The 27,848-nt window shown below is 41.9% G+C and overlaps 1 protein-coding gene across 1 annotated transcript in view; it reads right to left on the reverse strand.

Moving 5' to 3' along the window:
* Positions 1-2,657: 2,657 nt before the first annotated feature.
* Positions 2,658-27,848, reverse strand: part of CCDC168 (coiled-coil domain containing 168) — a 35,349-nt gene continuing 10,158 nt past the window's right edge. Inside the window, exons 4-6 of the mRNA XM_040267277.1 lie at positions 6,704-27,774; positions 3,475-5,227; positions 2,658-3,372 (exon numbers count right to left, since the gene is read on the reverse strand). Coding sequence (XP_040123211.1) covers positions 2,727-3,372; positions 3,475-5,227; positions 6,704-27,774 — 23,470 coding nt within the window. The 3' untranslated portion in view covers positions 2,658-2,726. The remainder of the gene's footprint in view (positions 3,373-3,474; positions 5,228-6,703; positions 27,775-27,848) is intronic.

Raw genomic sequence — 27,848 nt, forward strand, 5'->3', positions numbered from 1 at the left:
CAGGTGGCCCAAATATTGGAGTTTCAGCTTCAGCATCAGTCATTCCAATGAATATTCAGGGTTGATTTCCTTTAGGATTGACTGGTTTGATCACCTTGCAGTTCAAGGGACTCTCAAGAGTGTTCTCCAGCATCACAGTTCAAAAGCATCAATTTCTTCGGTGCTTAGCCTTCTCTATGGTCCAACTCTCACACCCATACATGACTACTGGAAAAACCATAGCTTGGACTATATGGACCTTTGTTGGCAAAGTAATGTTTCTGCCTTTTAATATGCTGTCTAGGTTTGTCCTAGCTTTTCTTCCGAGGAGCAAGTGTCTTTTCATTTCAGGGCTACAGTCACCACCTGCAGGCTGGTGGACTATAGTCCATAGGGTTGCAAAAAATAGGACATGACTGAAGCAACTTAGCATGCATCTAACATGTAACTGTGTAACAGCCCTGTGTATGTGTGTGTGTGTGTGTGTGAAGTGGCTTCAGTCGTGTCTGACTCTTTGCGACCCTATGAACTGTAGCCCGCCAGGCTCCCCTGTCCATGCAATTCTCCAGGCAAGAATAGTGGAGTGGGTTGCCATGCTCTCCTCCAGGGGGTCTTCCCGACCCAGGGATCGAACCCGCGTCTCTTATGTCTCCTGCATTGGCAGGCGGGTTCTTTACCACCAGCACCATCTGGGAAGCCCCGTAACAGCCCTCGAGAACATGTATAGAACGGCTCTATATAGAAGATAAACATATGATAGGCACATAGCGGTAACAGCTCTAGTTTGCACTGCCAACAAGTGACAGGCAATCTTCTTTTTTAAAATTTTATTTATTTTTCGTTGCAGGATGCTTGCTCTGTGACAGGGTGCTGGTCTCTGCCTTACATCAGTGTGAATCAGCCACAGGCTTACGTATGTCCCCCATCTCTTGAACGGCTCTCTCAGCTCCCACCCCAGACAGTATTCTGAAACATACTTTACTCTAAATCCTGCATGCTGTGTAATCTACTTAAAGACCTTTCAAGGAACAAGTAGGAATTCAGAGTTAAATAATTTCAGTCTGAAATGGGGACACTATCAGCAGAATGCAAGCTATGGGAAACTTGATACAACAAACAACCTGGTTCTTCTATTTGAAAAAAATGTCAGAAAAAAAAAAAAGAAAACAAGGGAATGGGAACCATTCGAAAATGACATTCATGAGAGCTGGAAATCATCTGACTAAATATTTGATACCAAGTAATTTCTGTTGCTTCTTAGATAGGAGATGGTTGTTTAAAATAATCTCTCCAGTAGAGATTTGTAAAATGATAAAAACTATATGTCTGTGACTTGCTTCAAAACACTAATGGAGAAGTAGAGGAGGCAGGTATGACTAGAGGTTAAAATTTTAGGGCTGAGTGAGCGGCACACAGAAGTCCATTATACTGTTGTCCTTTTTGTGCATATGTTCAAAATTCTCTGCAATCAAAAGTAAGAAAATATTCGACTTGATTGTTAAACCCGACAGACATGACTCACAGAAGATGCCAAGACCAGTGTACTGATGACAGAATCTAGTCTGTGGCTGTAGGTGTGGGTTTTGGGGAGTTAATGTCTTGTTATTGTTAAATATCAAGAAGTGAAATAATTTCATTGTTTTTATTACTAAAAGAGTTCTGTGTAAGTTGCACAAAATTAGATACTTTCCTTGGTTTAAAAAAAAATTGAAATGTTTTATAATTTTCTTTTTTTTTTTTTTTTCCCCAGCGTCAAAGAATTGATGCTTTTGAACTGTGGTGTTGGGAAATGTTTTATAATTTTCTATCAAGCATGCCCAAATATTACACACACAGCAAATAATGCATTTCAAAGAGATCAAGTAGCATTTATAATAGAGGGAGGAGCATTGTTATTCCTAGCATGAATATAATGGTGATGAGTAAAATAAAATGATCAACATTATGGAATTTTTGAGGCAAAAAAAGATTTTTTTCCCCCAAGTGAGACCAATATTTTATTAACATACTAGAAATAAGCCAGCACAAAGTACATTCAAAAAAATTCACATGGTGCTAAAAATCCCACCACCACCCCACCCTCAGCCTCACAGATCTGGGCTTTCCCAGCAGCCCCTGGGCAGACTTGGCTTTTCCGGGCCTCCTCTAAGAGCCTGGGGGTGGGGTCTGAGGTCCTTAAGCGTGTTGATGCCCCAGCTTGCCACTGGTGGTGAGCAGGTCACGGAGATGCTGCAGGTTCTGCTTGCCACTGGGGATGGCGACAAAGTCATCAGAGGAACCTGGATCCTCAGGAAAGTATTTTTACTCCTGTATCTTGTGACACATGACGTTGTTCAACCCTCGCTGCTCCCTGAAACTGTCTCCCTCTAGTATCTACGTCCCCCTGCCTTTCAGATTGTTCTTTCTCAACCTCATTAATGGGCTACACTTCTTCCAAGTCATCCTGCAGTCATTGGGGTGGGGTGGGGTGGGAAGGGGGCTTTGGCACCTGGGGGCTTCTCCTCTGGGGGCTTATAAGGAGGTGGCACAAACTAAAGAGAGCTCTCCTGCACGGCTAGACCAAACCCAAAGTCATTCGCTTTCCCAACATGCCCTCCCAGAACAGTAGATTCAAATCTACTGTAGGATGTCAGTTTAGAAAACACTTCACGAGGAAGCCATTTGACTGAATACGATTTTATTTTGCAAAGAATATCATCTTAGCAACCAGCTGTCCTCTGGAGATGAATCTTGAAATGGTAACATTTTTAATGAAGTAAGCTGAAGGACTCTAACAGTGATTCCAACAACTTTTTGGATGAGTTCCATATGCTGTAAGAAGTTGAAATCTTGGCCACCAGGGGAACTCTGAAGTTTCTCTTCCTTAAAGTTTTGGGGGGAATAGTCCAGCGAATGGTTTGGGGTATAATCTCCAGCGAGTCTGCTGGTATACAGGCATAAAAAAATGGCTGGTTTTGGTTTTTTTCAGAATGGAAGCTGATATCCTCTTGATGAGGTTTTGCTGATGATTTGTATTTACTTGGGAAATAATCCAGTCTTTCTGATTCATAATCCCTCACATCCTTCCTTCTTGTGTGTTTCTCTTTACTCTTTGTATAACTGTCATCACATTCCCAAGGCATGCTGTTCTTTCTAAAGAAGTCCAATTTGGCCTTCCTTCTTTCTCTGCTTTCTGAATGCCTGTGATGTTTGCCTTGGCTTTTTGTAAGATGTAATTTAATATTGGATTCTGTTAAGGGAACTAAAGAATAATTTTTCCCGCTTACTGTAGTCTGTGAAAGCATCTCCCCATTGAAAGAAATGGAAGATGATACAGATGGAACCTCAATGGTATTTGAGGAGCTGTGACACCACAGGTCAGGAGGCCGCATTTTGGAGGACCAGCCACGTTTCCTGCTTTTGTGGGATTCATGAGATGATGGCGTCATTTTGGAGGACGATCTATGTTTCCTGCTTCTGTGGGATTCATAAGAAGGTGGTGAAATACTGGAGGACGACCTGTGCATCCTGCTTTTATGGGATTCATAAGAATGGGGTGTCACAATTGACGAATGTTGTCGATGACCTCTAAGATGATGGGAACCCAAATCTTCACTGTAAAGTGGTTTCAAACCCATTTTGACTTTCTTCTTCTTGTAGAGATTTTCCACAGGTATGCCTTTCTGTAATTCAAATAGAATAGTCTCCGCTTCCTGCCTTAAATAAGGAGTGGCATCTAAAAAGATACAGTCTTCACTCTCATGTACATCATGAGCTGAGCATTCCTCCAAGTTATCTGAATTCTCGATATCTGTCTGACTGTCAGTAAAATCTTCAGAATTCTGAATTGAATGGGAACCACCTGCATCCTGAGCCTTTTTCTGAATCATTAAATCAACAGATTCATATGTACTTGTTTCTTGAAACCATACATGACATTGTTTATCTTTTTCTGGAGTCACATGAGATTTTAACTTAGAAAGAGCCATGGTATCTTTCTGCACTGTGCTGTATTGATCAGGGTCAGGGGCACACACCTGGGTAGGTGCCAAGAAATTTCTGACTAATGATGAGTTTTCATGGAAACTTTGTTTTTTGAAAGGGATATGTTCTAATGGTTGTATATTAATGGAATGACCACCACTTTCCCCACTGCTATCTACTTTTTTACATATTGCAACTGTCTGTAATTTAAGACTATGTTTGGGAAATACAATTGGGTTAGGGAACATCCTTGCAACTGGAGAACCCAGGAGAAAACGGAGGTATTTGTATTGTAAATCAAGATCTATTTGATGAAGAGAGTCTTCCTCAAAAAGTAACAAAACTCTGTTTCTTCGTTTTGGTACTTTGACCGCAGAATGAACACATTTAGATAAAGGTTTCCCTCCATCCTGGGCATTGGCCATTGTGTAAGAGTCCCTTACAATTCTGGGAAAGGCTTTCATTTGAATCTCCAGTGTCTTCTTAGAAAAGTGTATGAGGAGTTTGTTTTTCTCTCCTACTGAGCAGTTCTGGAGAATACGAGGCAATGTTTTCTCTCTAGCGGAAGTCAGTGAAGGTGCTCCACCTTCTAGCGCTTTCATCCTCTTTAACTTTGTGATGTTCACTGCCTCTTCACTACCTCTTGAAACATTAATAATCAGTGACTTCATACAATTGACAGGAAGTGAGTCTTTTTCGGATTCGTGTTTTAGGTTAAATTCTATAGTATCAATCCCTTCCAGAGGCAAAAAGAACATTTGTTTATGTCTTGGATAGAGCTTCCAACTGTTATGTTTTGAAATATCCAATTTTTGATAAAAGCTGAACCTTTGGAAGGATTGTTTTACCACCTCTGGTATCAAATTCAGTCTTATTTCAGGTGCTTTTGACTCTAAATGATTTGTGAGCTTAACTTTTTCTTTGCAAGTAAAATTTTCTAAAATAGGTTTTGGCTGCAATTCAGGATGTATTGTCATGGATAGTGTACTTGGACCCCTTGTGAAACGTTGTGACTTCCAATCAACAGGTTTATTGTCTTTTGCTTTTTCAAGGTTTTTAGGAAAAAACGTGTTTTGAATTATGTTTTTTATCTGGGATTCAAGAACATTTTTAATTGCTTCACAAATAGGAATCATAATTCCTGCACTTGGACTATATCCCACCGTTTTTCTTTCATTACCTTTAGCTTGTGGTTGAATAGGCACAATTCCTAGAGAAGTTTCTTGTTGCTGGACCTTTTGCATGGCTGTGTCCTCTACAAGTTCACTCTGATCCCTATGATCGAGTGGTGAGGCACACCTCGTGATATCAACGAGTTGAGTCTCATCTTGTGGTTCTTCTACCCTTGGAGGAGAACTGTTCATATTTAGGGTGCTTTTCATGTGAGTTTCCACGTTTTCCTTTGGATTGGTAGACATGATTAGACACCCTGTAGGTGTTTCAGTGGGTTTTGGTGCCTTTTCTTGCTGGATCATAAGCATGTCATGTTCTTTTACAATCCTTTCCACATTTTCCTTTGGATCTTCAGACATGATTAGACACCCTGTAGCAGTTTCAGAGGGTTTTGGTGCCTTTTCTTGTTCAACCATAAGGAAGTCAGGTTCTTTTATGATCCTTTCCACATTTTCCTTTGGATCTTCAGACATGATTAAACACCCTGTAGGAGTTTCAGAGGGTTTTGGTGCCTTTTCCTGCTGGATCGTAAGCATGTCAGGTTCTTTACCAATCTTTTCCACATTTTCTTTTGGATCTTCAGACATGATTAGACCCTCTGTGGGTGTTCTAGTGAGTTTTGGTGCCTTTTCTTGTTCAACTGTAAGCAAGTCAGGTTCTTTTATGATCCATTCCACACTTTCCTTTGTATCTTCAGACATGATTAGGCACTCTCTAGGTTTTTTAATGGCTTTTGGTGCCTCTTCTTGTTCAACCATAAGCAAATCAAGTTCTTTTACAATCCTTTCCACATTTTCCTTTGGATCTTCAGACATGATTACACACTCTGTAGGTGTTTTAATGGGTTTTGGTGCTTTTTCTTGTCCAACCTTAAGGAAGTCAGGTTCTTTTACGATCCTTTCCACATGTTCCTTTGGATCTTCAGACATGGTTAGACACCCTGTAGCAGTTTCAGTGGGTTTTGGTGCCTTTTCTTGTTCAACCATTAGCAAGTCAGGTTCTTTTATGATCCATTCCACACTTTCCTTTGTATCTTCAGACATGACTAGACACTCTCTAGGTTTTTTAATGGGTTTTGGTGCCTTTTCTTGTTCAACCATTAGCAAATCAAGTTCTTTTACAATCCTTTCCACATTTTCCTTTGGATCTTCAGACATGTTTAGACACACTGTAGGAGTTTCAGAGGGCTTTGGTGTCTTTTCTTGCTGGATCATAAGCATGTCAGGTTCTTTTACGATCTTTTCCACGTTTTCCTTTGGATCTTCAGACATGATTAGACACCCTGTAGCAGTTTCAGTGGGATTTGGTGCCTTTTCTTGTTCAACCATAAGCAAATCAGGTTCTTTTATGATCCTTTCCACATTTTCCTTTGGATCTTTAGACAAGATTAGACACCCTGTAGCAATTTCAGTGGGTTTTGGTGCCTTTTCTTGTTCAACTGTCAGCAAGTCAGGTTCTTTTATGATCCTTTCTGCATTTTCTTTTGGATCAGACATGATTAGACGCCCTGTAGGTGTTTTGGTGGATTTTGGTGCCTCTTCTTGTTCAACCATAAGCAAGTCAGTTTCTTTTACAATCCTTTCCACATTTTCCTTTGGATCTTTAGACATGATTAGACACTCTGTGGGTGTTTCAGTGGGTTTTGGTGCCTTTTCTTGTTTGATCATAAGCACATCAGGCTCTTTTATGATCCTAGAGATATCCTGGCCAGGAACAACCCTTTCGTTTGTTTGTGGAGCTAAATTTTTATTTATTTCTCTGCTGAGGTTTGCTTCTGATTTGGTGTTAGGAAGTTTGCACATTTGTTGTTTGTCTACAATGAAGGGCTGGGAATCCTGTGGAATTGTCTTTGTAAAATTCTGGTTCTTTTCTTTCACAATGCTTGAACTGTCCCTCTTCATAGTTTCACTAGTATTTGGTGATTTCTTCTGGAATTCTGAAATACGGGTTCTCTTTGCACTTTCTAGGTTTGTCTGAGATTTTACCAGGTCTTTAGTCTGAGATGGACTCACTGTGGAAATAGAAAGACTTCTGATAAATATTTCTGAGGCATCTCCTCTTCTCAAAGCTATTTTCTTTGATTTGTTAAAATTATACTCTAATTTCTTTCGATTGCTTGGAGTACCTCGTCCCGTGTTGCCTAGAATCTGTGGAATTGGATGTTTTCGGATTTTCATATTTAAATGTTTGGGGCCCAATTCTCTTTTCAAGTCTGCTATTGTTAATCTGCCTTTCTGGCCTCCTAATTTGGGAGGAAGAGGAATATAGGCATAAAATGAATCCAGAGCATGTTTTTGAAGCATTTTTTGTAGTTGAATGTTATGTTTTGCACTGGACACTTCTTGTTCCTTTTTCTGTTTTTGCTTGATTGGGCATCTGTTTGCCATGGGAGTGATTACCTGAGTCTTAATCTGAGGCTCCTCTGCCTTTAGAGATGCCGTGTTCACATTTACAGTATTGCTTGTGTCCATTTTTATTGTCTCCTCCTCCAGATTAACAATGGTGTGTTTGTGCATTTCTATTCTGTCCTCTTCTAGACGGACAGCTATGTTTGTATCTATTTTTAATATCCCTTCTTTCATTTCTAACTTTTTTTGCTCCAGATTTCCAGTAGAGCCAGGGTCAGTTTCGTTTTTTCCCCCTGCATCTCCAGATTGAAGTGGAAAAGTCCAGGAGGAAACAGACTTCTGAAGCGCTTCTAGACTGTGTGCCTCTTTATCTGGAACAAGCAATGTCTGCTCCTTTTTCCCTCTTTGGGCATCAAACTCTGTCATACCTGTTCGTATTCCTGGAAGCGTTTGTATTCCAGGGCACACTGTAGTTTGCCTGTGCACATCTATTTCCAATGATGTCCTTTGCTTTACATGTTGCAGTGGAATTTTCAGAGAAAGACTAGAATCCACTCTGGTCTTCTGTCCACTCCCAGACTGCAGCACCACTTGCTTTTTCATGACAATTTCTTGATCTGCATTTTGGAGTGCATCTGACTCTGTGAGATTCATTTCCTCAAGGGGTTCCTTTATCTGTGGTGCTAACACGTTGGGAGGGGACATTTCCTTTGTTTTTCCATTGTTTTGTCTATCTTCTTCTGGCTTATCCAGTTTACATAGATCTATAGATGCTGGAGATGCTTGTGATAAAGCTTCTTGTTGGTGGTGGACATCTTGCTTGGAAGCAGAAAATGCTGAACTGACAGGGGAGCCGAGTGTGGCACATATTTCCCTGGATAATTTCCTTGGCAGTGAAACCAGAAGGTGAGGACTTATCTTATGGTTTAAGTGATTCATTATTTCTGTCTCTTTCTTCAGACTTTCCATTTTAGTGAGATCCATCATGGGGAAGGAAAGAATTGTAGCCAAAGTTTCTGGTTTGTATTTTTCTTGCTGAGCCTCTGACCCTGCAAAGAAACATTCTAGCCTTTTCCCACTTTTTATAGTACCATACCCTGTGACATAAAAGTCCTCCTGCTGTGAATTTGAAAGTAACCGACTCACATCTCCTTCAGATGTGACTTGTAGAGGTTCCCTCCTTTGCTGTACACTGATCACAAAGTTTGATGTCCACTGTTGCATGGCGTCTTTTGGCACTGAGCATTCTGCATTTTTAACAATTTCCCTCTCACCAGCAGCTGATTCTCTCATTGCTGTTTTCTGGGTATCTGATGTTTCCTGGAGATGTTGCTGTGAACCAGAGGATCCTGTGATTTCTGGTGTGTCTTTGTCTGTTTTGCTCTCTAAATCTAAATAAAGAGGTGCAGAAGGGATAGAAAGAAAAGTCCTTGTCAGGACCATACTTGGTTCATCTGTATCTTTGTGTACTTTTTCCCCTGGCTCTTTAATAACATTCAACACAAATTTCTTTGTACTAAGGATATCTGGAATTGGTGAAATCACTGATTTTTTGTGATGGGTCCGTAGCCTCATATCTACATTTTTCACATCAAGCTTTTTTTCTTTCTCTGACATACATTGTTTTCTTTTTATTACATCACCACTGATTCCCTTTGTATCTGTTCTCTTCTTTGCATCTGATAATGCTGAAATCATTCGTGGAAGTAGAGAGGGTTTCTTAATTCCAAGCTTTCCGTCATCTACTTGTGTGCCTTTGTCCAATTTCAGTTTAGTTGGAGGTGTGGCAAGATAAATATTTCTTACCATCTTACCAGGTGGTTTACCTCGAGCTTCCTGTTTCTTTTGCTCTTTCCCTTCAAGGTTCAGATACAATTCTGATCTGTGGAGTGTATATGAAGGCGGCGATTTCTTGGACTTCAAAATTATATATTTGGTGTGTGTCACACCTCTCCTATCTACTGATTTTTCTCTGTCCCTCTCTTCTTCCTCAGGAATAGGTTGTTCCTCATTTTGAACATCTTTCCTGGAATCACCACTAATTGAATATGTATGTATCATTTGCCCTGTCTTTGATATTCTCCCCAAAGCAGACCTTCTATGTGCTAGCATTTCATCATCAACTTGTACTTCTTTATCCAACTTGAGGGCAGGGATAGATGGTGGTGAAATAGAAAATTTGGTCAGGTTTTGACCATCTTTTGTGATATCATCACTAATTGAATATGTATGTGCTGTTTCCTCTGCATATGAAATTCTTCCCAAAACAGGCTGTCTAAGTGCTAGCATTTCATCATTGACTTGTACTTCTTTATCCAGCTTGAGGGCAGAGAGATATGGTGATGAAGCAGAAAATTTGGTCAGGTTTTGACCATCTTTTGTGGTATCACCATGAATTGAACCCCTATGTACTATTTCCCCTGCATATGAAATTCTCCCCAAGGCAGACCTTCTACGTGCTAGCATTTCATCGTCAACTTGTACTTCTTTATCCAGTTTGAGGGCAGGAAGAGATGGTGATGAAGTAGAAAATTTAGTCAGGTTTTGAACATCTTTCATGGTGTTACCACTCATTGTCTCTGTATGTACTATTTCCCCTGCATATGAAATTCTCCCCAAGGCAGACCTTCTACGTGCTAGCATTTCATCATCGACTTGAACTTCTTTATCCAATTTGAAGGCAGAAAGAGATGGTGATGGAGCAGAAAATTTGGTCAGGTTTTGACCAGCTTTTGTGATATCATCACTAACTGAATCTGTGTGTGCTATTTCCCCTACATATAAGAGTCTTCCCAAGACAGACCTTCTATGTGCTAGCATTTCGTCATCAACTTGTACTTCTTTATCCAATTGGAAAGTGGGGAGAAATGGTGATGAAGCAGAAATTTTGGTCAGGTTTTGACCATCTTTCATGGTCTCACCACTAATTGAATCTCTGTGTACTATTTCCCCTGCATATGCTACTCTCCCCAGAACAGACCTTCTACGTGCTAGCATTTCATCACTGACTTGAACTTCTTTATCCAGTCTGGGGGCAGAGCGATATGGTGATGGAGCTGAAAATTTGGTGAGGTTTTGACCATCTTTTGGAACTGAACTGAACTGAACTGTGATGTCACTACTAATTGAATCTCTGTGTAATATTTCCCTTGCATATGAAATTCTCCTCAAGACAGACCTTGTATGTGCTAGCATTTCATCATTGACTTGTACTTCTTTATTCAGTTTGAGGGTTGGGAGAGGTGGTGATGAGGTAGAAATTTTGGTCAGGTTTTGAGCATCTCTCATGGTATTACCACTAATTGTCTCTGTATGTACTGCTTCTCTTGCATACGACATTCTCCCCAGAGCAGATTCTCTACATGCTAGCATTTCATCATTGACTTGTACTTCTATATCCAACTTGAGGGCAGGGAGAAATGGTGATGAAGTAGATTTGGTCAGGTTTTGAGCCTCTTCCGTAGTATCACCACTAGTTGTGTCTGTATATAATTTCCCTCCAAATGATACTCTCTGCAAAATAGACCTTGTACGTGCTAGCGTTTCATCATCAACTTGTACTTCTTTATCCAATTTGAGGGCAGAGAGAGACGGGGATGAAGTAGAAAATTTGATCAGAACCATACCTGGTTCATCTTTACTTTCCTGCATCCACTTTCGTTGATGTTTGGGAGACACAAAGTTTCTTCTTTCTACTCCGTCCTCTTTCTTGTTCCGGGGCAAATATTTTTCTTTGCGGGGACTAATGACAGTACAACTCGCCATTGACTCTACATGTATCACTTCCTCAGAACTTGATGATTTCTGGAAGTTTACTGGGGGCAAAGAGGATCTTGGTAGCATTGACATGCCCTCTTCTCTTATGCTGGTGTTTTCATCAAGGTGAAGAGAAGAAGATAGAGAAGCACAGGTCTCAGTTTGCATGGCATCACCTGGCTCCTGTTTATCTTCCCAAACCTTCCCTTTAGTTTTTCCCTGAAGGTCAGTTAGATTGTGGGTAAGTACAATAGGTGATTCTGCTTGTGGGGGAGGCAATTTTGTGATTCTTATCACGTACCTCTCTCCTTCTGGTGTATCAGATTTAAGATATGGTAGAGTCAGTAAAGAAGTACAGACGTTTTTCAATCTTGTAGCTAGTTCACTGTCCTCTCTCTGTACCATTTTCTTTTGCTTTTTCATTTTGCACTGTGATTCTTTGGTATCATGTGAAAGTGGTAATTCTTTTGCCTTCTGATGCACAGATATTGGAAGCACTCTGTCTTCATTATCTGTTTTGAGTCTAGCTTTGTTTTTTAACAAATAACCATCAAATGACTTAGCATCTGCTTTTGTGTTTAGGTGGAGTGGATCAAAAATCTTCAGTGGTGGAAAACAGAATTGCGTTATTCTTTCTGCATCTTTCTTTTCATTTCTGCTAGTGTCTTGTCTCAGGTAAGATGGAGAAGGTAAAGAGGCACGAGTTTCCCTCAGAACCATTCCCAGCTCACCATTGCCATCCTGCATTTCCTTCCCTTGCTCTTTGACATTCAAAGGCAGTCTGTTTCTACTGAGTAAATGTGTAAGTGGGGATGTTTGGGCTTCCACAGCTGTGATTCTGGGGTGTGTTCTATCTTTCTCATCTTTTCTTTTTACTCTGATCTCTGTCTCTGTATACGACACACGTCCGTTAGCTCTTACTGTTATATTACACGAGCTAATACCTTGACTGAAATCTGCATGTCTGATTTTCCCTGCACCCGATGACTCAAGGAGCTGGAATGGTGGAGAGAATCCCGTGACTGCAGGCGAGTGTTTGTCTTCTTTGATTCCTGCATCCAGTCTACGGTCTGATGGAGAAGGCAAGGCGGGGGTGGGGGTTGTTGCAGTCACACCAGGCTCTCCTGTTCGCCCCCGCCCCTGTCCTGTGCTCTCCTCCACGCTTGGGCGCACTTCCTTTCTCCTGCTCAAAGCATCGTGCTTGGTGACACCGAGCATGGGACGGGGGGATGATGTCTTTGCCTTGAAGTCTGAGCCACTGGCAGGCATTGCGCCTCTCACAACTGTTGCGTGTGCTCTGTTGCTTTCTGTTGGTGGCGGATATTGTTTTTCTTTCTTTCTATCAGTTGACTTTAGAGGTGCTTTCTGTACTGAAGGCCGTGAGGCTTGGGTCTTGAGATATGGCACAGAGTGCCTTAGGACTCCTGGACCACCTTTGTCTTCTTTCATCGTGTCAGATTTAAGATGAGTTGAAGAAGTGACAAAAGGGAAGATTTTGCTCAGAATCACAACTGTGTCCCTTCTCCCTTTCTGCTCCCGTTTCACTGGCTCCTTAATGTTCACTTGCAGTTTCTTTGCTTCGAGCATACGGAAAAGCGGGGATTTCCTTACCTTCAGAGCTAAGGACTTGGGATGCATTGGGTCCCTCACAAAAATATTTGCTTTATCCTTTTCTTCCCACGTCATGTAGTTTGTTCTTTTTGAATCACTTGAGGTCTCACTCAGAGGTGACACTGTATATTTTAACTCCTGCGCATCTGATGACTTCCTGCGCCCTAACGGTGGAAGACAGGATTTGAGAGCTCCTTGGTTCTCCTTCTTGCCTTTGTTTGATGTAAACTGAGGGGGACAAAGTCCGGTCAGGACCTCATCTAGTTCACTTTTTCTTTCCTGTGCATGACCCGGGTTTTCTCTTCTATTTGCTGGCTCATCTCTAGTCTGGGGGCTGTGGCTCCCAGGGTTACTGGGAATGTGTGGAAGTGGGAACTCCCTTGCCTTGGAACTTATTTCTTTGGAGTACCTCATATAATTCATATTGGCTGTTTCTCCTTGATCCTCTCCTTTCTGGGGCATAAAGTCCTTTGCTCCTTGTACCTTGCTTATGATACCTATCTCAGTTGAGTCTCGATTTGCTTTTTTCACTACATCTGATGATTTCTGGTGGGGTAGTTCTGAACAAGAGTATCTTATTACTTCAGCTCTGTCATCTGCTTCTATTATTCTTGTATTCAAGTTAAAAGAAGTGGCAGGTCTGGAAGTATAGATCAAAATCACACTTGGTTCACCTTGAATTCTATGTGTCTTTTTCTTTTGCTCCTTGACGTCCAGCCGGATTTCCTGTGAAAGTGGTGAATTCTTTTTCTTCAAAAGGAAGACTTCTTCCATGTTAACTCTCTCCTCTTCTTCCTGGATCGCATGCTCTTTAGCTTGTTTTACCCTGTTTGAGATATCACTGGAAACAGACTTTTCATATGCTATGTTTCCCGTGTCTGATGGCTCCTGGGGTTTGGGTTCTAGAAAACAGGGTCTTGTTCTTCTTAGCACGACTGCTTCTCCTCTCCTTCTTGTGTCCACTTTAGAGTAAGGTGGGGAAGAGATGGGAACACAGGACTGTCTCTGAATCCCGACTTGTTTACCTTTATCTTGCTGCATCTTTTCTTCTTTTTCGTTGATATTCACCTGCAATTCCTGGGCAACTGGAGACTGGTTCACCTCCAGAGGCATTCTTTGGGGATGCCTTATCTCTTTCAAAGCCATGCCCACTCTGTCTTCATTTTCCTGTGACATATATTTTGATCTTGCTATATTGCTTAAAATATCATCAGCTGGCTCCTTACATGCTGTCACTGCATCTGACAGTTCCTGGAGGGTCAGTGATGGAGGGCAGCACCATGAAACTGTTTGTGATGCCGCTTCTTTTACTCCAGGACCCTGCTCCAGGGGAGAAGAAGATGGAATGGAGGCACGGGGCTTATTCAGAGCTACCTTTCCATCACTTTCATTTTCCTGCATCGTTTGCTCTTGCTCTTTATTGTTCCACTGCGGTTCGTTTGCATTCGGTGTGTGTTTGAAAAGTTTTTTCTTTCTTTTAAAAGTGGCCCTTTTGCAGTCCCTTTTATCTGTCATGTATCCTATATTGTCTCCATCTTCCCTCTTTTGCTGTGGGCAACGTTTTGATTCTATTATGTTGCTTAAACTCTCTCTATTAATTGACTCTGCAAATGATGCTTTCCTGATATTTGATGTTGCCTGGAGCTTTAGCGGTGGAAGGTAGGTCTGTGGTATTCTTGAAGAATCTCTTCCGCCTTTTGTTCTTAAATTCAAATCAAGAGGTGACAGAGATGGTACAGCAGCAAACAAGTTTGTCAGTTTCACACCTAACATACCTTTGCCTGTCTGCCCCTCGCTCTCTTGCTTTATAATGTTCAACTGCCCTGGCAATTCCTTTTCACTGCGCAGGTATGATCGTGATGGTTTCTTTGCCTTCAAGGTAATGTTGGGATCCATTGTTCCTTTCACATCAACTCCCTTTATTCTAATCTTCTCCTTTCTCTGCGACATAAGTTGTTTAATTCGTTTTACATTATTTGAGATAATCTCATCAGCTGTCTTTATATTCAGTTTGAGAGACGGGATGGACTCATATACATCTGTCACAACCAAATCAGGTTTAACCTTTCTATGTTTCAAATTTACCATTTTCTCTTTTATCTTCCTCGGCAGGTCTGGTCTGTTGCCTGGGCCACCATAGTCAGTGGTATTAAATATGTTTGAAAATATCAATTTCTCCCAGGTCCTTTGGGTGGGCACCATGTCTTTCTCAACTCCTTGTTTTAGGTCATTCTTCTGTCTTTTATTTTCAGGCAAAGGAGGCATATGGATAGAAAGAGAATGTGAAAAAAATCCAGGTAGACACACCTCTTTTTGTACTTTTTTTCGACATGCTTTACGTAAGTGCACCTTCTTTCTAACACTTAGCTTGGGGGAGCTAACATTTGTTATTGAATCAATTATCTGCTCCCCATCTAATAATTTCTTTCCTTTCAGCGACGAGACATTCTGATATTTTGCAGTTTCACTGGATGAGTCTAAAGGTGGCCTTGTATTTTGTCTCGTCATTTGCGTTGGAGGAGCTGAGGGTACGGTCCATTCCAGGCCACACTCACGTTGAGTATTTAGTTGTTCTTTAGAAATCAAGTCTAATCCTTTTGTCCTGCTCGACACATTACCTACTTCTGATAATGCTTCCTTTGTCTGAGGCGTTAAATGCGGCAGGGGCCAGGGATTGTTTTGAGGGTAAGATGTATGCTCAGAGGGAATTTTCAGGGAGGGAAAATTCTCAGAGGGAATCAGTAGGTGCTGCTGCTTTTGTTCCACGCTGGGTAAGTTTTGTCCTTTTTCACTGTTTTGTGTATATCCAAAAATAACATCCATTCCTTTTAATGCTTCCTTAGCCTGTGGAGTTGAATATTCGGAATGCATCTTACTTGTGTCATCAAACTTTACTTCTTGCACTGAGATATTAGTTTGATGGAGACCTGCTTGGGAGTGAGATGTGGACTTTTGAAGGGTCTCAGACATCCATTTCTCTTGCTGGCCTCCTTTTCCTGTAATATGTGAACCGTGTCCTTCTGAACTTGGAGTATACTCCACAGTGCTAACTACTTCTTCCGATATTGTCTTTTCATACGGCATCTTACTTTGAAATAATATATCTCTTGAAGGATCAGAAGCAAGATTTGGCCAAATACGTTGTACACATTCTGGTTGCTCTTCTGTTCCTGCACCAGGCAAGCCGATTCCTTCTGTATTTGAATTGTGGTGCCTTGGCCTATCTACTTCCTTTGCTGCCTTCATTACTCCTGGCAATTTAATCTGAAATATATTCATCATAGAATGAGAAAGAGATGTTGGGAGAGCCTTGCGTGTACTTTCCTGTTGATGTTCTTTTCTTCTTCCTGAGCACGGAGGTTGATCCACTGGAGTATCTACTGTGTTTGATGCTTTCTGGACCACTGGACTCAAAACCGCTGAACTCATTCCTTTGGCTGAGATTTCTTTCTTTCGCCTTTCATTATGGAGTTGATACAATATGCAAGAGGAAATGAATTCCAGAAGATTTCCTTTCTTCGGGTTAGCACTGTTTCGCTGCTCTGTCCTCTCTTTTTCGGAACAGTTTATTTTTTGTTCATTTGATGTTAATAGAAGGTTCGTTAACTTTGGCATCTCGGTTTCCCATAGATCGACGTCTGGAACAACAGGGATGCTAACTCTTTCTTTCCGTGTTGCATTTCCTGCCTCTCTTACATGAAGTTCCTCACTGGGGCAAGATGCTGAATCCAGGAGACATTCCGGAATGGGATCTGGTTTCACGTCTCCGATCTCCACTGCAGGTGTATATTGCCGGGCTTCTGCGTTTGCACAAAGAAACGTCTGTCCTTTTGAACCTTGTAAGGTATCAGTTTCTCTTAAGCCATCTCTTGCCAGTTGATTTGGAATGGTATTTTCCAAATGAGAGGTTTCCGTAATGGAGTACAAAGTAGGCTCCACCAGTGTCCTCGAATTACTTCCTTCCTTCAGCAGATCCTGTTCCTTGCAAGTCTTCTCTTGAGAAGCATCTGACTCTGGAAGACACATATTCTGTCCTTTTGAACTTAAAGAAATATCTGTTTTCTCAGATACTTCCGTCCTCTGCAGAGTTGACACTGGAGGTTGGACCCTGTCTCTGTCTCCCTCCTTTACTCCCAGGGCAATGAGGCGCTGGCGCTTTGTGTGTAATCTCACTCTTGAGATGTCAAATGTGGTGGAGCAGCTTGCTGTCTTTGGAGAAAGTTGAGCAGGATGTGCTTCTCTTTTCAAATTTACTGTGTATTTGACATGGGTGGGGCTCTTCTTCAGTTGCTGTCTCATCACGAATCGATATCTACACTGTGGGAAGAGGTCCAGCGAAGCAATTTGGCAATTTTCTTCTTGCTCTCTGATACACTGTCTAAAGGTTTTCCTATTTCTGGATTTGGCACTCTTAGCAAGGAACTGTGAAAATGCTATTTGTCTTGTGTTCAGCGATTTCTCCGGCCTTGGTGGCTTGCCTTTCTCCCTTTCTGCTTCCATCAACTCTTGAATCTGAGGTGGAATAGACCCAGGGTCACAGATAGTTTTCAGAGAGAATTCTACCTCAGTTTTTTCTTGCTGGAACCCTGGCTTCTGCTTCTTGGTGTTAAACCTTGTCTCCTTTTCGTGGCTTCGGGTTCCATGCCCTGCTGTGTTATACACCAGGGAAACAAATGGTTTCTTTGCCTTCGATTTTACCTGTTCAGTAGGCACAGTGCTTTCTACACCTGCTGCTTTCGCATTAGCTTGATGGTTTAGGATTTGGGGGTATAGAGGTGTATAAGCATAAGCAGAGTTCTGGATGTTTCCTGAGACATATAGTTCTTGCTGTTTCTTTTGTAGAAACTCAAGTGACTGGGTATATTGTGAAGATGTTCCAGACAAGACCTGTTGTTCACACTCTTTTTCCTCCATACCTTTTGCTTTCTTTAGGGCATTTCTCTTTTCAGAAGATTCTTCATAGTTACTCGAGGTGTTAGGTGACTGCTCCATTTTTGTATGTGGTGGAATAGATGGAGAAGCATCTGTAGATTTTAGGTCTGTGTTTAACACAGCTTTCTCTCTGTGTGTGTCTATCTCCTGTTCTTTGTTAATGCTTAAAGCAGCAGGACCTGTGGCATTAAGTGACTGTAAAACCACTCTGTCTTCGACTGGCAACTGTGTGTGTGTTGGCTGTACAGGATTAAACCCTGATATTCTGTCTGCCTCTGTTTGGAATCTGCTTTGCCTTCTAATGTTGGAGGTATCCACTTCGAAGTAAGTGGCATTTGTATACATATCAGTTGCATTTTTACCTGAGAGCATCTCTTTCATTTTGGTTTCTACCTTGGATCTAAATTTCGTCCTCTGTTTTGTGGCAGATTGCCTACTGATTTTAAATAGCTGTGAAATGAGTGGCTCCTTTTTTTTCATCACTGAACATTTGCGTTTCGGTATGATTTTCTCTTGCACTGTGTTTATCTGGCTTTCAGAGTCAGATAAAACAGGCATGAATAAATCAAAAGGCCCCAGGAGAACTGTGGCTAAGGTTTCGTCCAGCTCTGCCTTTTTCTCTGTAACAAAATCACCTAGATTTTTGTGAAGTGTTCCATGGTTATCCAGACTGCCCCTCACTGCTGTATCAAATGAGAGTTTATCAGTCACTAACGTGGTTGGTGGACTCTTAGCTCCCTCGCTGGCATGGAATGATGTCTTTCTTGCACCTTCATTCCATTGCTTCTCTCTTGCCTTGGTCTTAAGTTTGTGGGTTTTCTCTCTATGGTTTCCGGTAAGACACCTCGTGCTAGTAAGCTCCTGTAAGACTGGCAGCTCCCCTGCCTGCAGAGTCGCCTGCCTGGGACTCAGTGTACTTTCCTTGCCTACAGCCTCTACTGCATGAGTCTGGCTCTCAGGTTCAGATGAATCAAGGCTGGAGAAACCTAAAGGCTCTAAGACTGTTCCTGGTAAGTCACTCTGACTCCTTGCCTTTTTCTTAAAAATAGGACTATCTCCTTTCCTCCTAGGATTTCCATCCCAGACACCATCGCAGTGTAAGGAACCAGTCTCTGATTTCCCAGCTTCTGGAAATGGGGTCTTTAGATCTGCCATGTGTTGGATTTCCTCTTGAGTGTGAAGAACTTTCTTCAGTGTTTGGACTCGAATTAAAGTCATCACGCTTTTAGAGACAGGCTTTAAAATAGTTTTTCTAATGTGTTCTTCTTGCCTCATGTTTTGTGCTGCACAAGACAGATTCCAAGAACTTCTGCCTTCTGAACTATCCAGTTTAGGTTTTGATTTGCAAGGGCCAAGATTTTTCACATGGTGAGAAGTGAAACGGAGATATTGGCTCTTGTGTGGAACTGATTCTGCTGATATTTCTGGGACATTTTCCTCTTCCTTCTCATGTGGCACACTCACTCTCCCTGTGTTGCTGGATCTGCTTTGTGTATCAATCAAATTGGCCTCCCGTGCTTCCCCAGCACTCAGTGATTTCTCTAGCTCTGGGCAGGTGTGGTTGTGTGTTTGTACTCTTGGTTGATCTGTCCCTGTTGTGAGTGTGCTATCAATTTCAATATCTATCTTATTATCCATTGAAACAGGTGTGAGAGATGAAAATGCATCAGCTATACATTTATGTTGTTGCCTGTCTTTTATCACAGACTTTAAATAGCATTCCTGTTTCTTTTTACAGTACTGATGACCATGCTCAGTGATATTAAGCACCTGTGAAGAAAGAGGCCTCTTTGTCTTCATGGTTATATATCTGGGACCCATAAGATCTTTCCATTCTGGAAATTTTAGTGCTTTTTTCTGCCTTCTAGATTCAGACAAAACAGATGTTGTGGATATTGTTAGTAAATCTCTTTGCAACTCTTTATATTTCTTGACAATAGAACCACCCACTTTCCTTCTACAGCTTTCATTACATGAATCACCAAGTGCTGAGATCCCTGATGTGGGAAGTGGGGTATTTTGATCAGCTGTGTATTTTGTTACTTTTTGAGTTTTTATGTCTTTCTCTTCTTCAGGTGGTAGGGGAGCTGGACTGGAAGCATCCAGCCTCCTTGTGGGATTCCCAGCAGATGGAGTCCGACACCCTGCCTCAACAATTAAAAGACCATCAACCATCGCTTTCTCTCTTTTCACACGTGGAATCTTTTCATTTTTTCTATGCAGTATGTTTGTATATGGTGGGATGTTCTTCTTCACCTTTTCAGTTTGAAATGGAATTATCAGAGGAGAACAGGTAGACTCCAATATATTTTCTGAAACTAGTGTTTGTTGCTGCATGTCTCGCTCTGTAATAAGCATATTTTCATCTTTTCTGCTTTCTGTTTTGACTGCAACTTCCTTGCCCTCTCTTTCATTTTGCCGTCCTGACTGAGATGTGGTGCCCAAGGCACTGCACCTTTTACACGCTCTTTTCCTGTCCTCTGGTTTTAGCTGTATAATGCTGCCTTCGACTGGGTCTTTCTTGGCTTTCCGTTTTCTATGTGTTTTGGTGGCAGGTGAAACAGGTGTAGGTGAAAAAGAAGCATTCATAAATATATCTGACATACTCTGAGATAACTCTTTGGCCATGTTATCAAAGGTGTAGACCAGTTCCTTTCCATGGCTGGGGGCACTGGGACTAGTGGTATTAGTTGTCTTCAAAACTGATGCCATCTGGGCTTCCCCAGTTCGAGACGTAGGGATCAATGCTGCGTTTCTCAACCCTTTAATTTCAGATGAATCCGGCCTGGAGATACCGAGAGACTGTAGGGCTCTGCCTTGTGAATCTGTTTGTAATTCTTTCTTTCCCTCTGGACTAGAATTAGCAGGTTCCTTTGCTGGGTCTGTTTCAGGCAGGACGTCACTTGGTACTTTAACAGCTAAAGATTCGCCGAGTGATTTCTCTGTCGCTGGAGATAAAATCCTTGACCTCTGTGTTTTTGTCCTTTTTGATGCCTTCTCAGATGGAAGTGAATTCAAAATAGAGGAAGACACAGAACGCAAGACACTTTGTGCGAAAAACGTGCGTTGTTGCAGCTCCTCTGCTATGGTTAGTGATTCTGGGATTTTCCCCCTTGCTGAATACTTCCGTTTGAGATCTGATTTCACAAAGCAAGCCTCCTTCATATGATGAGCACTGGAAGTGAGGTGCTGGAAATTCCGAGGCGCTGCTTCTGCACCGTGGCCTTTGAGTTCCTTCCTGGCCTTTTCCCTCTCGGCCCTCGAATAGGGACACGAGGCTCCCCCTCCATCCGGCCAGTGTCCTTGCTGTTGTAGCTCAGGATGGAAACTCGTCTTCCCCGGCATGTCTGTCTCTACTTTGGTTCTGTTATGCACCTTCATGTCCAGTGAAACCGACATGGGAGAGGAAGTGGCCTTCGGCGTGGTGACTGCCAGTGACTGACCTTGTTTCCTCATGCTTTTGAAATTGCCTTCAAATTGCCTACCACGGCTTGGCACACCACGTTTTGTGACATTAAATGTCTTGGAAATCGGTGTCTTCTTTGCCTTCAAAGTGATACATTTGGGCCTCATTTTATTTATCTTGTCTGTAAGTTCTGAGTGGTTTCTCTCTCTTTTCGACACAGGTAAAGCAAGTGTGGCTGCCTCCCAGAACTCCAGCATTGCTGCCAGCAGTTCTTGGGCTCCTCCTTCCTTTCTCTCTGCAGTAACATCTTCTAGCGCCCCAGAGGATTTTATCTCAATCAAAAACTCAATTATCTGTGATCGCAGGGCTTTCGAAGGGAGGGTTTTCAGACAGCCATTCCCAGGGATGTTAAATATCTGTGACACTGGTGCCTTTCTTGCCTTCATAGCAACACACTTGGGACTCATTTTACTTTTTAAGGCTCTACATGTAAATGTCTTTCTCCCCTGTTTAGGTTCAGGGGGATCAGGTGTGGCAGTAGCTGAAGACTCAGGGACAGGTGCTTGTAGATCTTTTTTAAACTCTGACTTTTCCTCTTTACCATGATCATCCAGTTCTCCCAGGTGGCTCTCATCACTTGGGACGTCACATTTCATTGTATCAATTGCAACTTGACCGGTTAGTGATTCGTTTGACTTTAGAAGAGGAAGGTTTGAACTCGCTGACCACACTGTGCCGTTTTGTGTCTGCTGGCTGCTCTTTGGCTGCATTGCCTGCACTGGGTCTGCAGGCTGTGTGCGCTGGGGGATGTCCTGTTTGGTAAAAAACAGAGTTTCCCCACATCCTTTCTTTCCTGGTTTGTGAAGCTCAAGTTCCTTCGTCTGGTCTGAACAGAGTATGAAATGTTGGCTGTGCTGTGGAATTACTTTTAGTAACATCTCCTGTTTACTTTCTTCATCTTGAAGATCACCTTCTTCGGGGTCATCTGGAGTCACATTCCTTTCGTGTGGGGGTATATTTTGCATTACTTGTTCGGAACTGAGTCTTTTTTCTCCTAACATGTCTTTTTTCCCTTCTTGGTCACTATATCTGTTAATGGCAGGGATGATGTTCAGGAGGGAGTCCCTGCCGTCTGCCATTTTTGTACCCTGACCTACCTGTCCCATTTTGGTGTTCAAGTTATATCCCAATGCTTTCCTACGATTTCGTCTAGCACCACCCTTGATATTGAGCATGTGTGAAATGGGTGGTTTCTTTGCTTTTAAAATTCCACATTTGGGATTCTTCAAGATTTTCATGTCTGAATATTGTTTGAAGTTTCTCTTGCCTTTGGATAAAGATAAAGCAGCCATGCAGAAATCTAAAGTCACTTTCTCTTCCTTTTCAGTTCCACCAGCTTGTCCCTTTTGATGGTTTGCCTCAGATGGAATACCACCTTCTCTTGCAGAAAATATTTTTTCATCAAACTTTGCTTCTCCTGATGTTGGAGGAAAAAACCTAGCATCGCTCTCTAGCTTTCTCAGTTGAAATGGATCCAATGTTGGGCATGAAGCAGAGCTCAAAATACTCTCTGCAAAATGTGTTTGTGGTTGTACATAGATATTTATACTTCCTGTTTGTTTCTGCCCCTCATCTGATTTGATAAGGTCATGATCCTGCTCCTGATATGTACTGAATATGAAGCCTTGGCCACTCTCTGGAATTGGTGAATCTTGTTCCTCTGCCCCCTTCTGTTTCCTATCTTTCACACTGTTAGGTAAAGTACTCATATCCATAGAAGCTGGACAACATACTTTTCTTTCATTGGGTGATTTCTCTTGCATTTGCCTATGATCAAGCCTTGTTATCCTTTGGGTATCTGTCTCCACATTTAATCCGATGCTCATTTTGGTGTTGGGCCAAACAGGCACCCTGGAGAGAATGACAGGTGAACACATATCTCCTGTGTTTTTATTTTGCTGTAAATCCTTCCTTTGAAAATTGCATTGCAATGCCTTTCTCTGACTGCCAGGGAGCATACACAGAGTGGATAGGTTTTGTTCTCTCATAGCTCTGTATCTACAATTCACTGTTGTTTGCTTTCTTGCTAATTTTAGTGTGTTTTTCTTTCTTTGAGATTTAGAAACGGAAGTGTCAGTAGAACCAGAAGACTGCAAGAAGATCACTTGCAAACTTTCTGGTAACGCTGACTTTTTATCCACAGAATAAGAACCTCGTTCCCTTGTAAGATTTCCACCAGAGGCTACGCCACACTCTGTTGGAATGCTCAAAAGTTTCACAGGTGATGAGTTCCCTGCCTCGGGAGGTAGAACCTCCAGACCCGCAGGGGCTGTTAGGTCATCTTCTGGTTTCTTGGTCTTCAGGAGTTCCTTAGCTTCTCGAGGACCCATCTGGACATCAGTCTGCAAAGCAGCTTGTTTAAAGCATGTTTGGTGCTGTGTATCTTGCTCCTGTGTTAAACGGTGCAGGCCTGCGTCTGGTTCAGCAAGGTGAGTCTCCCTTCCTTGACATCCATTGATCCAGAGGTACTGGGTATGCTGCGGAGCTGTTATTAGCAAAGTCTTTTGCTCCTTTTCCTCTACATCTTGTCCTTTTTCTACTCTGTCACAGAGTGCATTACTCTCATCAAAAAAATCAACATACAGTGGTCTCTCTTCAACGGCTAGACCCCAGAGCTTTGGTTGAACATGGGAGAAGCTCTTTATCGCTCCTGGTAACCTGCTATGCACAGGAGAGTAAAGGGTGTTTAAAAATTCATATTCTAGTCCATTAGCTTGGCCGATCTTTTCAAACTTGGCCTTAAAGTCAGATTCCAGTTTCTTTCTTTGATGACCGGTGATATCACACATTTGTGAAATGGATGGCTTCAATGCCTTCATAGGTACAGACTTGGAGTTCACTCTACATTCTATGCGTGAACATCTTACTCTAGTTTTCTTCACTTTAGAATGAGATAAGACAGGCATGTGGCAATTAAAAGTCTTTGGGAACATTGCTGGTAAGTCTTTGGGTCGTTCCGCCTTCATTGCTGCGAAACAGTAACCTGTTTCCCTGGTATCACTTCCATCATCTGGTACATCACTTTCTCTTGTTTGGTTTAAAGGGTCTCCAATCAGTGATTTTTCTGATGTGGGAGGAGATATCTCAGAATCATCTTCAGCGCATCTTAAATCTGTGGGTGCTATCAGGCTTTTCTCCATATTCTCAACATGAACTGGGCCTGTTGTGGCCATGTGAATAGACTCTGCCATGATTTCTGCTAATGTGCTTGGTTGTTGCATTTCTTTCATGGATTTGAGCTCTTTCTCTGGATCTTCATCCAATCTGAGGTTCCAGCGATCCTCAAGGACTGCTTCTGGTGAAGCTTCCTGGTCCCCACTCACTTCCTCCTGCAACCGAGCTGCTTCTAGTGTGTTTCCAGAGTCACTTCCTTTATTAATGATATCTAAATAGTCTTCTCTTTCAGCTTCTGATGTCTCTTGTTTTAGCTTGGTATGACTCTGATTCCCTACGTTTAATCTGCTGTGCATTCTAACATGGGGCAAAATAGACAGACAAGGGTCAGTAACATTCAGAAGCATATCTGCCATGGATTTATCTTGAAGTATGTGTTTAATCATGATTTTGAAATTGCTTCTTAATCTTCTTCTGTGACATTTTGGTGGCTTTTTTACTTTCGAAATCACACATTTGAAACCGAGTACATTTGTGGTTCCTGATATTTTTTTTCTGATTTTCTTCCTTTTCAAATTTGATAAAGGAGGCATATGCCTATGGAAAGACTCCAGGGTAACTTCAGGTAAAACTCCTTCTAAGTCCTGCTTTTCTTCTGCAATCTGAGCATCCAAAAACTTCTCAGGGCTTCCACCCAAAGGGACACCACATTCTGTTGATTCAGTTAAAACTGGCAAGCTCTCGAACACGGTGAGAGGATGCACTGGGTCTGCAGTTTCCCTGCCTGTAGGTCTGTCTGTGCTTTGCTTCACCTCAACTTGAAATGGATCCATCACAGGGTGTGGGTTAGTCTCCACAGTTGTCTCTGTAGAAAGAGTCTGTGGGTAAACATCGAGGTCTTTATTTTGAGTGGTTCGACCTTTTGAACTATTCTGTCCTGGTTCCAGTTGGACATATGTGGGCTTCTGCTGTAGTCGTAGGCTGAACCTGAAACCTGGTGTTAGCTGCAAAGCTGCTTCTTGTGGAGCCTGTTGTTCTTCCTCTCTGTTGTCTTCTTGTGGTTTTTTAACTAGACAGTTCTTCTCAAAGGAAAAATATATTTTCCTGTCATCTGGTAATTCGTCTGGCTTTACTGCAGAAAAATTAAGTCCTATTTCTGATGTATCCATCTTGGTTTTTAATTCACTCTGCATTTTCATACGAGGTGGTAAAGAAAGGGCAGTGTGAGCGGCCTCATGAAACGCAGGAGATATTCGTTCATCTTGCATATTGTTAATGTTGTTTCTAGTGTTGCATTCGAGTTCCTCACTTCCGCTTATGTCATCTTCCATCACGTGAACTCTTAATGTGTTTTTTTTCTTCTCAGTTACATCCTCTGGCCTCTCCTGAATTTCTACAACTGCTGGTTGTCCACTGCTTTTATGCTTTTCAGTTCCTAGGGGAATGAACAAGTTGATGTCAGAAGACTCCAGAACAATTTCAAGAAGATCTTTTCTGTCTGTATTCCCCTGTGAGAAGCATCTTTGCATTTCTGATATACTCGTTGGTAACTCCTCTCTGCTTGAAAGGGCAGGATTTGAATTCTCTGAACCTCGTAGGTCCTCCCATGTTTTCATGTTTCTGTCTGACTCCATCTGGGGAGAGGAAACACATTTCTGCGAAGGTTCTGATATGGCTTCTTCTAAAGGTGTCTCTTGCCTTGCTATAGGCAGGTCAGATGTTGTTTCGCTATTTGGGGCACAAGACTCTCCAATATCCATTTCCTTTGGATCTTCAAGAGACTCTTTATTCATCCAGTTTGTTTCTATTAATGAAGGACAAGGTACTTTCTGTTGATAAGTATTGACCATGAAAGACTGTTCTAGCTGAGATGGAATTTCTTGTGAAATGTTTTCTAGTTCTTTATTGTTTCTGCCATGCTGCTCTTCATTTTCAGTACTCCCCATGGTTCCTTCTTCCTCAACAGACCCTATGTAATTAACTTTCTCTGCACATAGTGACTGATCTGGTTTCGGCAGAAAATCTCTACATTCTGTTAAACCTGGAGTGAATTTCACTTGTCTTTTCCTGTAATACTTCCTAATATAAGGAGGGACAAGCTTGAAAGCATACGTAAAATGCGACGCTATATCTGATACACCTTTTCTTTGATGTAACTTTTTCTTCTTAGTTTTATGCTCATATCTTAACTGGCTGCACTCTGAAGTGTGGCATGCTGTGGTCTGAAGTACCTGTGAAACTGGTGTTTTCTTTGACTTCTGAGGCGGATCTTTGAGGCTAAGTTCACTTTTATGGCGTAAGGTTTTTCTTCTGTTTTTCTGCCTGGTCATGAGAGGCAGTGAGCCATATGAAGGAGACTGGTTTAATGTTGAGGAAGCAATTTGTTTCTGGCCTTCACTCTTAACATGCTCTCGTTGTGGCATCACTTTATCAACTGAATTTGGGCTCGGAGGTAAAACCAGATGTCTGGCATCCTGTAAAATAGTGTCTTGCACTGGGATAGAATATTTAATCTTGTTTGACTCTTCAGACCAGACAGAATCCTGGGCCTCATCCAAGTGTTTTGTATCAGACCCTAGGCCCTTGACTGAATCTTGAGTCTCAGTAGACTGTGGAACTTGGATCAGATGTTGGCACCTATCCATGTCTGTGGTCTGGAAGGAGTCTTGGGTGCTGCTAGTAAGTGGTTCCCTCACCAAATCTTGAGGCAGAGCAAAGTATCTGGCCTCACTCTCAGGCTGCCTGTTGACTGATGCCTGATTGTTAAAAAATTGGTGGGCTTGACCAATAAATTGGGCTTTGGAAAATCCTTGATTCTGAGTAGCCTTTTGTCTGGAAAAAGAAGTTTGTGCTTGGGGAGAAAGGTCCATTGTAGCAGAATGTTGATTCTGAATCAAGGGCTCTAGAGAGACTGAGGACAGAGAGGTAGTTTTATTCTCTAATGTGGCTTTGGATTTTGGAGGGCTTTGATTTCTCACATTTTCTTCCAGAAGTCTGACTTGGTCTCTAGAAAGAAACAGATGGGCAGGAGGGCATGGTGCCACATCTAGATCTTCACTTTCTATAATGATTCTCGAAGTTCTTGAAAAGTTAAAGTCAGAAGAAAACGTCTTATTTTTACTTCTGTTACTTTTCATTATGGAAAATAATTTCTTTGATGAAAACTGTATTGTTTCACATTCATTTTTAGGGCACCTGCTACACCTTAGCAAAATTTCCTGTACTTCCGAATGAAATAGTGACAAAGATGATGAGCTAGTCCCATTTGAAGATGTCATATGACTTTCGCTAAAGTGACTTACTCGAAATCTACTTTCACTGGTACTTTCTCGTGGTGGTTCATCTGGTGGTGGAATGCTGTCTTCAAAGTACTCTTCATTTCCTTCAGATGTGATTGATGAAGCAATTGTTCTCTCTGAATAGTTGTCAACTCTGAAATATAAGAAAACAGTGAGTCAACTGTCACTGAGGACCTATTTCATACAAGAACTCTCTTTGAAATTTAA

This window comes from Oryx dammah, unplaced genomic scaffold, assembly GCF_014754425.2.
Source record: "Oryx dammah isolate SB20612 unplaced genomic scaffold, SCBI_Odam_1.1 HiC_scaffold_24, whole genome shotgun sequence".
Classification (NCBI taxonomy): Eukaryota; Metazoa; Chordata; class Mammalia; order Artiodactyla; family Bovidae; genus Oryx; species Oryx dammah.